The 11,575-nt window shown below is 42.2% G+C and overlaps 1 protein-coding gene across 1 annotated transcript; it reads right to left on the reverse strand.

The window, feature by feature from the left end:
* Positions 1–1,436: 1,436 nt before the first annotated feature.
* On the reverse strand, positions 1,437–10,965 carry eva1ab (eva-1 homolog A, regulator of programmed cell death b). Its single transcript, XM_085773108.1, has 4 exons — positions 10,758–10,965; positions 5,067–5,233; positions 3,274–3,633; positions 1,437–2,453 (listed from the first exon to the last, which is right to left on the reverse strand). The coding sequence occupies exons 2-4, from the start codon at positions 5,167–5,169 to the stop codon at positions 2,341–2,343; spliced, it is 576 nt and encodes a 191-aa protein (XP_085629234.1). The 5' UTR covers positions 5,170–5,233; positions 10,758–10,965; the 3' UTR covers positions 1,437–2,340.
* Between the last annotated feature and the right edge of the window lie 610 nt (positions 10,966–11,575).

Consider the following 11,575-nt stretch of genomic DNA (forward strand, 5'->3'; position numbering starts at 1 on the left):
GGAAAAAAGTGGTAAAATTGCGAAAGAAAGTTGAGGACCCCCTTGAACCTTCTCAAGGACCCCTGAAGGTCCCCAGACCCTACTTTGAGAACCACTGCAAACAGTAACAACAGTAACAACAAAGAGTAACAACTGCAAACAGTAACACACTTGGGGTTCAAACCTCAAGCCTCCACATCCACAGTCACTGAGTTCCCACTGAGTTACCCAGCTGGTTGTGTTGGACCCTCCGGCCCACCATACTATTATCTTTATCTTATATGACACCTCATTATGCTTACTGATAATGTCAAATCTTGTTGACTCAGGCACATTTTAGCTATGCCTGGGATTCAAACCCGCAGCCTCCCAATGCAAAGTCTGTGAATGTGTTGCTTAGCGACTTCTCTGACTCTCCACACTCACACAAACACACACATCATGTCAGTGGGCAGAGAGAGGCAGACGATCATGTGTCCGTTTAGTTCTGTCTGTACAGTGTGTGATTCCCTGATTTTAAGGTCATGGGTTCGATTCCCACGTCTGCTGGCTCTGCTCCTGGCTCCCCTCTCTCCACTCGTTTCTGGTAACCAGATTTACGTTGAGGCGATCTCTGTTCTTTCAGCTGGCACCATGCAGTTACCTGTCTGTGTTACATGTTTACAGTAAAAGAAGGCAGGGTGCTATTGCTTGGAAAATAAAATGTATTTCATGAATATTGTTTCATATTGTCATAACATGTTTTGTGGCTTTGTTTTGATGCTGATACGGCATCAAAGTATGAGTATTGATCAGGGTTATATGGAATAGTTTAGTCATAGAGAGATTAGGCTACTGGACTGGGTTCTTGTGGGCCCTGCTGGGATGTGGGCTCCTACAACGGTCATCACCTTTCTCTCCTTTGCAACGACCCTGGTTAGGGTTAGCGTTATGGTTGAAGTTAAGTTGCATGTAAATAATTTGGTGTTGTTGCAGGGGTTGTCATGAGCACTTCATGGACACCAGGGGGAGCCTCAACACAGCTTTATAGACAAGTTTGTGTTTGCAGAGATCTGCCTGGCTTTGTTCCAGCTGATAATGTGTGGGAAAACACATTTCCTCAAAGTGACCGTGAAATGCTTAATAAATATGTCTCTATTGAGATATAGCAACCAAACAGACAGTATCTGTGTTATATCTGTGCTAAAGGTTCCCATTGTTGTCAGTTTGTTTCCCTCTGTGGGTCGCCTCCTCTTTATATTCACCTCACTGGCTCAGTGCTGGTGCTCCCTGTCCCCTGAGGCTTGAAGGTTGATTCATCCTCAAACCCTCACACCGATACAGGTCAAGGATTATGCAGCAACTTCATTGTCTGGACAGGTCTTTCTGTTTTCTGATCTAAATGACAAAACAACCCAAGATACTCACTCAAAAACTGTTGAAGAAATGAAAAACACCATACGATTTTAATAGGGGACTTTACTTGATAATATGTACAGAACACAGCGCACATAAAATCCTAAAATAAAAGTTTATTAATCTTTTTTTTTTTTTCAGCTCATTGCCACAGGGGCAGAGCAGAGCAGATACAACCTCCAACCAGGCTGAAGGCAGCTTCTCCTTTATGATGCCTGTCATCTATAATAAGCTCCAACCAGTTAGTTTGCATTCATCAGTTTATTCAGGGCTGAAAAGTTGCAGCAGTAAAAGCACCAGTATGTGTTTCTCCATCGTGTCATGGAGCTACGGTCGGTTTCTCTTCCCTTCTGTTAGTAAACCATTCAAAGAGGCTCAGCTCTTGATTAAAAACAAATTTACAGGTTGAGATGAGAAACACCACAGTGTCACAAACATTTGAATCCACACTCTCGTCATGAGAAGCCGCAGAGCTGCAGCCTCCTTGTCTTGTCCTTCTTCTGTCCTCGCTCCATGTTTCTGAAAAGCACCTGTTTTAAAAATGTGAAAAGTTATAAAATTCCTTTTAATTTTATGGCACCAGTTGCACATCGCAGGATATTTGGGAGTGTCCACTTTCAGTTTGAGTCCACATCTAACCAAATGATGACAGTAATCCTGCCCTGAATCCATCCTCTGTAGGTCCTGTTGTGTCTTTTTCTTCCAAACACTTGAGTGTCGTCCTGCATCAGAGGCCTGAGCCATCACAGCTTGCATGTTTTCCTTGTTGTTTACTCAGTAGAGGAGACTGTCAGGTGTAGTTTGATGTGTAAGCGTCTCTTTGGTGCAGCACAGAGTAGACAGTGCTCCCAGATCAGTGTTTTTTTTTTTTTAAAATGTTCATTTCATCCAGCGTTTTCTTTTTTTTTTCTATTTCATCTATTCATGTGTTTCACCCATCTTCCTGTCTGTTTGACTGCGTATGTGTCAGTAATATCTGTTGAGGCTCTGAGTCACCGTGCTGATGTCTGGCTGTCCGTTCATCCAGATCTCTCTCAGAATCCGTTCCCGCTCTTCTAGCCGCTGGGCTCGGTCCAGCTCTGATGACACACACAAACACACACACACACACACACACACACAAAATTAAAATGGCTATTTCAAAGTATGAGTGTGTCTGACAGTCCTGACAGAGGTGAACAGGCAGAATACATGAATGTGTTTAAAGATGCACTGACATACGGTAACCTACAGTAAGAACTTAAAATGAAAATGGTTTATTTTTACCCATTACTTTGTATCAACTAACTAATTTTACCATTTTCCTCTGGTGTTTTATTGCTGTTTTATTGTAAACGAACTCTTAACTGTTTTATCCTTTTCCTCTGGTGTTTTTCTAATATATATATATATATTTTTTTTTTTGTGTGTGTGTTATTTGTTTGTTATTACTATACTTGTTTTTATTGTAAAGTGTATTGAGACCATGTACCATGGTGATTTTGCACTTTAAATAATAAATTGATTGACTGATTGATTGATTTTAGTTTTACAGGTTAATATCCAACTTTTTTTGTTGTTGCTTTAATTAAAAAATAAATGTAGCCTATTTATTCAATCCTGACCAACATGCAACACAGGCAGATGTTGAATATGGCAGTCTTTGACCATTGAGTGAATTTAGTAGCAGCTACTAAAGCAAATTTGTGTCATCAAACATTAGTCTCACTGTGATTCACACTGTTTTAAAAGGTGATATCACATAAATCACATAAAAAACAACAACACAACATCTTAAAAATCTTTACATTTGTGCCACCACGTCTCTTTTATGTGTGTTTGCTGTTCTAATGTTTGGATTTTATCTCCTGCTGACATGGATCATGGTCTTGAAGTGTGTCATGAGTTCAGTGTGTGTACCCTCGGCTGATGTGAACATGCTGGCGTGCAGCAGAGCTCTCTCGAAGCGCCTGCGTCGTCGCGCCGACAGCTCGGACGTATCATCCCACTCCTCCGACTCGCTGTCCCCGGCAGGCCCGGCGCCTCCGGCCGCAACAACAGCGGTGCTGTCTGGATTACTGTCGGCGAGCTGACGGTGAGGACAGCCGTGGTGGCGAAGGCGGCGTTGAAGCCTGCTCCTGTGGCGATGCTGAGGGTTGGTAGTGTTTCCGTATCTGCAGTCGGCTCGACAGTGGATCTGGAAGACGATGGCGCACAGTGTGACAAGGAGGCCGACGCACACACCACCCAGAAACACCAGGGCTGTCCGCTCCGGTTGGTCTGGGAGAGGGGGAAGAACAACAAGAGAGGGTGAATAAAAAGTTTAGCTATACTTTACTTGAGGCCTATCTCTATAACACATTATAACTAAACTTAAAATGAGTTATAATGCAGTTATAGCACTGTATAACCATAGTTATAAACACTTATCACAATGCCTTATAACAATAATCACAACACACTATAAAGCATTTTTATCATGACATACAAGGTCAGGTATTATAATAGGTTATAATTGTTAGTAACTCACTGACAATGACCACATCGATAATGCATTATTAATAAAGTTATAATGTGTTATAATTGGCTTATAAACGTGTATAACTATCATTATAAACACTCATTAATTATCATAAGGCTTTATAACAATAAGCATAAGACATCATAGAGCATTTTATAATGGCTTATAAGGTCTTAGTAAATAGAGTTATAATGCTCTATAATGTGTCATGCTTATTGTTATAACGTCTGTGATTTATGAGTGTTTATAATGATAGTTATACACATTTATAAGCCAATTATAACACATTATAACTATATTTATAATGCTTTATAAATGTGGGCATTGTCCGCCAGTTACTAACAATTATAACGTATTATAATACCTGACCTTATAAGTCAAGATAAAATGCTTTATAGTGTGTTATGATTATTGTTATAAAGCATTATGATCATTTATGAGTGTTTATAACCATAGTTATACACTGTTATAACTGCATTATACCTCATTATAAGTATGGTTATAATGTGTTGGCGTCAAGTAAAGTGTTACCAAAGTGTACAATGAATCAATGAATATATCCTCATCCACAGCGCCCAGGTCTGTCTCTTCCTCTGATCTTTCCATGTCAACCCTCAGCTGTCCACCAGTGTGTCACATGCTCTGCATCTGTCCCATCTCACCTGTTTTCCTTTGAGTCAGTACAGACAACCATCTGCTACCTGTTTACTTCTCTCACTGCCAGAGACCTGTTGACCTGTTGCTAATCTATTCATTCCTGCTTTTCCCCTCTATTGCTTTTCTATCCACATCTTGAATTGACAAAATCACATACACATAGACGCTTTATATACTTTGGGTGCCAGGCCGCTGCATTGCACACATCCATTAAAATACATCATAATACATAAAACATATCAGTAGGAACACATGGCAATCTCAATATACCAACTCATGATCCAAATGTAGCCTAGTTAAGAAAACAAAACATTGTAGGTTTTTTCTCTTATTTGAAATTTAGACTGAACATAACTCTGATCTCTTCATATCCTAAACTAATTTTCAGGTTGTTAGTGTAATAGGAGTTTGTTTTCCCATAGGCCTCAGCTGGGTCCTTTAGGGAGTTCATAGGATCCTAAGGAAAAGGTGAACTACAGTGTAAATGTAATTCCTTTACTTCTTAAAACAGTTGCACTGATTTCATTTCACCAACCTGCGATGAAGGTGTAAGCTGCCAGTATGTTGCTGAGCAGTGCCATCTCCTGGGACACCACCGTCACCTCCATACTCGGGCTTCCCGTCGTTGGAGCGCTCATGGTTTCACAGTGACTTGAACTTATTGAACTCTGTGTTTCATTCTGTAGCAGAGGTCGTGACCCCCTACCGGTTTGAAGGGAAGAGATGAGAGGACATGACGGCAGGGTAAAAAGACAGAGAAAGGAGGGGAAAGGTCAAACAGAAAAGGCAGAAACATTGTCATTTATTTATATAGACAGAATCTATGACATAACGCTACACACTTATCTTCTACTTGTAGGTTTCCACCCAAAACATGACAATAAACCCCAAAATAACAAAACAACACTTAGTTATGAGTATCTTTGTATTCATTCAGACTTTTGTGCCGACAGCCCTGCCAATGTAATTACGAACTCACCATCAAACAAGACGTCACCTTGAGATGATGTGATATACTGTCTTTAATGAAACAGTCGTCCTGTTTCTCTGTAAAGGTCTTTGAGGCCTTGTGATTGGGGATTCAGACTAATGAGCATATTCATGAATCTCATGTCAGACTGTGATTGTATGCAATGTTGGTGGTTGTGAAAAATGTGTGTGCATGTGGAAATTTATCACAAATCATTTCTATTTGTCTGCAAATGATACACATAGACAGACATGATGGGTTAATGATAGTCCTCTGAAGTGTGAAGTAAAGATTTAGACCCAAAGCATTTAAGTTTCCAGTTTCCTGCTCTTTATAAACATGTCTGAGCAGTCAGTCTGCTCGGTGTTGAGAAAAAACAGCCATGAATCATTCAATACCTCAGATAAACCTGAACGACTCCTTTCCCTCTGTGAAACACCAACAATTAAATCTTACATTTCACAAATTATTCACATAAACAGAGTAACAAAACAGCTCATGGTGGCGACATGGTGCAACAGATACAACAGACGTACACACAGTGTTACTGTCTGGAAATGAAAACCATGCAGGGACAAAATCAGATTCAAAATGAAATCTGATAAACAGAACAGACAAAAACACAGACAGGATAATGATGATTATAGAGGCCGAACATAAGAGGACAGGATTTTACAAGATGTTTTGTCATCTCTGTGAAAACACTAACTTGTTGGTGCATCCATCTCCTCTGGATATGCATATCACCACAACTTAAAGGAGCTTCAACTCTGAATTGAACTAATTGTCATTTCCTGCTTCCCCCTATCTCCCACATCACCACGCAGCAAGTGACCCCCCCCCCCTCTGTTCATGTAATTAGTTATTTAACTGAATTTGTTTTATTGGATGAGTAGAAACATCTATGAAGGTGAAGACAAGAAGTTGGTCACTGGGTTTGTTTCTGAACTCTGACCACTAGGTGTCAACAAAGAGCCACTGGCCAACTGAGGCATCACTGGGGCTGTGAATACAATTATTCAGATCAAGTAACTGACTGACCTCAGTGATGGATGTGCGTGCGCGCACACACACACACACACACACACACACACACACAACACACACACACACAGCCCAATCCCGCTGACGTAATGGACTGAAGTCTTCCTGGAGATTGTGACAGAGCAGCACTGTAGGAGGACTTTAGAGTTTAGTCCAGTTGCTTTTAAAGCAACTGGTAGTTGATTTTTTTATTTTGATTCATTGCTTCTTTGCTCTGACAAACACTCAGCATCAACCAGTGACACACACCGCAGCATGTTTGTTGGCTGTGAGGTGTGCACCAGAGTAGTAAACAGATAGAAATGTTTCTATATAAGCATTGTGTCTGGACATGTAGAGAGCACTTCTACGGGAAGTCCCCGATAAGCGCTCAGATTATACACCCTCAGTGTGTGTGTGTGTTGCTTATTTGATGGTTCTGATGTAGTGGATTACAGTTCAGATTGTCAGAGAGGGGAGAGAGAGAGTGAGAGACGAGGGGAGAGAGGGGTAAAGAGAGTACAGTCCCTCTGACTTGCAGACTAATTAAACTAACAGAGCTGAAATCCTGGAGAAGATCCAGGAGGATCCTTCATCCTCTGAAAGGAGAGGAGGATTGAGAGCGAGAGAGGAGAGAGAGGAGACTCCACTGTGTCTGCTTTTCTTACTTAACTCCTTTCTATCCTGATCTGCTCAGCAAAAGTCTCCACGGTACAAATAGGAACAAGGATCAGGGACAAATCTTTGCTACATAAACTATGATATTTACCTGTTAAACACCAGGTTGCGTTTCTTGGTTGATATACGGTGTCATAACAGCCCGAGACTTAAAGGGATAGTTCAACATTTTGGCAAATTGGCCCATTGCCATAATCGCTATACTCATTGCAGTAGGTTTGTTACCTTTAATTGTTGGTGCAAGCTATTTTTAGAGCGGCGGAGCAGAGGTAAATTCATGCAAAACCACTGATGCACGTTCCCGTCGGGGGCAGTTTTTCAGCAAGCAGTCTCCGCATTTACCTCGAAAACAACTCAGTCTCGTATCGTTCTGTTATTCTTTCATAGCGTGGTGAATGTGCAGGTCACAACTTGTCCACCAGAGCGTTTTGGAGTTGTTGGATTGTGTATTTGATGAGTTTGATGAGGGAAACCAAGAAATCCCATTAGCCTCTGTAGCGTAGCTCTGGGCAGCTCGCGGCTCTGCTCCGCCGTTCTAAAAAATAGCTTGCACCGACAATTAAAGGTAACAAACCTACTCCTAAAACTATAGGGATTATGGCAATAGGCCAATTTGCCAAAATGTTGAACTGTCCCTTTAACAGTGAAGTGCATCGTTGTAGAAAATTGTCATAAAATACATGAACATATTTGTAAAATTTTGAGCCACGGAGAGTTTGTGTGTTTATTATGACGTGTATCTGATGCTATGTCCGTAATGTGGTTTGACTCGACTGAGTTCCACTGCTCCAGAAATAAACCTGTCTGCATCAGCTCCTGCGGCTAATAAAAGCTCTGTCCTCTTACGGGGGGGAGGGGGCACCGTGCAGATGAACCACTATCACTCACTGTTGTTACAGTGTTGTGTAACAGTGTAAGATAAGAGCTGGGAGTGTTTATATCATCACTTATTAGGTTCATTAACAATGTGCGTTCTGTAAATATGAGTCCGCCCTCGAAGCGTTTTCAAAGATAAATGACAATCTGTGTTACTTTTTATTTTCTCCATCAGCAAAACTGCATCAAATGAGCTCAGCAATATGTGAGTGACACTTAACTGAACTCCCTAATTACACAGGAAATTTGCGAAGCCCCTCAGCAGAACTTGTATTACTGACATTCTTCACTGACGTCTCATAATGTCCTCAAACCGAAACTTTTAAATCTCTCCTCCCAAATGAAGCTAAGCTCTGCAGATGTGAGCGAAGCTTGATTGTGCTTGATTGTGTTAATCCTGTTACAAAAGTACAGGCGCAGAGAGAAGAGCGGGGTTAACAGGGCTTTTTGTAAAACTGTTTTCATTTCAGGAACGTGTTGTGATTTCCCCAGCTGACAACCTCTCACACATCTCATTACATGTGAATGTGTTCTGCCTGTTTATGAGCTGTTGCCCCCATTAAAGCCTTCATTAGTGATTGGAAACAAGCCTGATTGCTTCATGAAGACGGAGCAGGCTTCGTGACAAACAGCTGTGAATGCATCTCATGATGAAACCTCAAAACCTGCATGTTGTGCTCTCGTGCTGAAGCTGTAAGGACATGGCAGCAGTCTAAACTTCAACGGATAAAAAATGGATGACGCTCTCACACACCATCAACCTGGCCTAATTTTTTTTGAGGAAGCTTTCAGCTGTAAAAACTCTGAAACAGAGGGTGCAGCACTCTTGACCTGTTCGTGAAAACTGAGCTCATGCTGAGGAGTAAAATCTGATTTTTATCTGCCACATTTTGGAAAGTAGGCACCCCCCTCCCATGTCTCATCCTTGCATGTTGAGTAGTAGGCCTGTTCTCATGGTACAAAACCAACACAACTGTCCACAAAGGCAATGCAATAACACAGCAAGTGCAAAAGGGAACAACGCAATGACAACAACAACAACCGGCATGACATTGCAGCACAACATAACACTTCCAAACATAACACAACCTCCGAGCACTTGTATATTCACTGACTGCCAGGGTCATTTTGTGATGTTGTGTGTAAATGCTGCAGGACGCTGCTGCCCTTCTCCTCTTCCTCTTCCTCTTCCTCCCTCTTTCTCTTTTGGATTTGACAATTTGGGTCACAGTGTAAAAAAGCAAGAAAAAAAAGCATGTCATCGTACAGTCACAAATAATTTACAAGGTTTTTTTTTTATACTAACAGCAGAAATTCATGAATTGCTTCTTTTACTGTTTTGGTTCTTTTGTTTCATCTAGAAACACGTCTGAGCTGAGAACTCGTGACGGATTCCCATCAGCATCCTTCGCGACAGACAGGTGAGTGTAGTGAAAGATCACACGCCTTAAATTCACTGTGGAGCTGCCGAGCATCGCTGTTACGTAATAACATTAGTGTGAGACACTTGGACTGCAGCCAGCTCATTACAGCCCATCACACTCTGTCCAGGAGTCTAGACAACAAGAGCTGTTTACCCTGATGGCACGACCACGCATGAGAGGAGCTTTCTCACAGTTTATCTCACTCTAACTGGCCGAAGCTTCATATTTGTCCAACACACACACACACACACACACACACACACACACACACACACACACACACACACACACACACACACACACACACACACACACACACACACACACATAATATAGTGGTGTCATTCTTCTCATCTAACTCTCAGCAAGAAATTAAGCAATGCTCAACTTGCTCTTACACGTGGCTTAAACTACATGAAGTGCTGAGTGATGCAGGTTTAAAGAGTGATAAGTCAGGATGTGGTGGTTTCAACCGTGTGTGTGGCACAATTCAATACAAGTCGAGATGCACAAAGCCAACCGAGCCAGAAGTCAAAGATACTTTTCCTTCCTAATTCTTTTTGCAGAGACAGAGACACTGATCTTCCCGCTCACGTCTCGGTGTCTGTGAAGTCTGGACAAATTCTTATGAGGCACAATGGCTCTTTGTTTTTTTTTTTCTCCATGTGGTTAAGAAGACTATATGGTTCCTTCGCCTGCTTCAGCCGAGCTCACACACACACACACACACACACACACACACACACACAGCAGAGGAGATACACGGGCAATCCCCACACACATCCTCCGCATGCGCTCATCATCACACTTTTGAGTGTAGCTCTCTCTCCCTGTTTCTCTCTCTCTCTCAGTGTGTGTGTGTGTGTGTAACGCTAATGCAATGTGACACTGGCCTTTCCTTCCTCTGCTGTGCTGTTACTATCTAACATGACCTGCAGAGAGAGAGAGAGAGAGAGTAGAAAGAAAGAAAGAGAGGAAACGTATGAAAAAAGAGTAAAAAAATCCCAAAACAAAACACATGCATGGACAGAAAGAATTAGAGCAAGACAAAGAAAGAAAGAAAGAAAGAAAGAAAGAAAGAAAGAAAGAAAGAAAGAAAGAAAGAAAGAAAGAAAGAAAGAAAGAAAGAAAGAAATGTGGAGGACAGAGAGAGACACAGTGGAGACTTCCTACAACACAACAGAGACGACAACAATAATATGATCAGCAGCAGCAGCAGCATCACGCCACATGCAAACACAGTGTTTATACTCACGTTCAATCTGTGCCAAGCTCCCATCTGGAGTGTGTTTACTCCTCTCCTCTTCTCATCTTCCTCCTCCTCTCCTCCTCTCAACTCTTCTTCTTCCCCTCTCCTCCTTCCTCCTCCTCCTCCTCCTCCTCCTGCTCTGCTCTGGTCCTCTGCTCTGCCGCTCTGCTCTCTACTCCTCTACCCTCTCTGCTGCTCTCCTCCCATTATCTCCTCTCTGCCTTTCCCCTCAAAGAAAAACAGTGTAATTATATATATAAATCTTACACGTATACGCCCCCGGTTGTCAGATAGGGCCAATGTGGACAAGTCTGCGTCTCCTCTTCACCTCTGTGTGCTGATACGAACTGAAATTATCACTCATTCTTTTCTTTTTCCACCTCAGTTTTTCCTCTCTCTCTCTGAGGCAGCGACGGCGGCCGGAGGGATGAAGCTCTGAGTGGAGGTTTCCAATTCTGCATCTTTTTTTTTTACTTTTTTTTTTTCCAGGTTATTTTCCAGACAGAAGGACAGAGGTCAGGTCCCCGAGGGCAGAGATGTGACATGAGAGACCCGGACAGGTCGAGCGAATCTCTCTCCTCTGTCTCTGCCACCACATGTCTGACTCTCTCTCTCTCTCACACACACACACACACACACACACACACACACATACACACACACATACATATACAGTGCCCTCCTGGTTTATCTCTCTCTCTCTCTCTCTCTCTCCCTCTCATCTCGTCTCATGCAGCCTTCACCAGGGGGAGGAGAAAGAGAGGACAGAGAGAGGGAGAGACAGTGACAGGAAAGAAAACAGAGAGAGAAAAAAAACACATGTC

The sequence above is a fragment of the Trachurus japonicus genome, chromosome 3, assembly GCF_045865225.1.
Source record: "Trachurus japonicus isolate A0001 chromosome 3, Traja_1.0".
In the NCBI taxonomy this organism is placed as follows: Eukaryota; Metazoa; Chordata; class Actinopteri; order Carangiformes; family Carangidae; genus Trachurus; species Trachurus japonicus.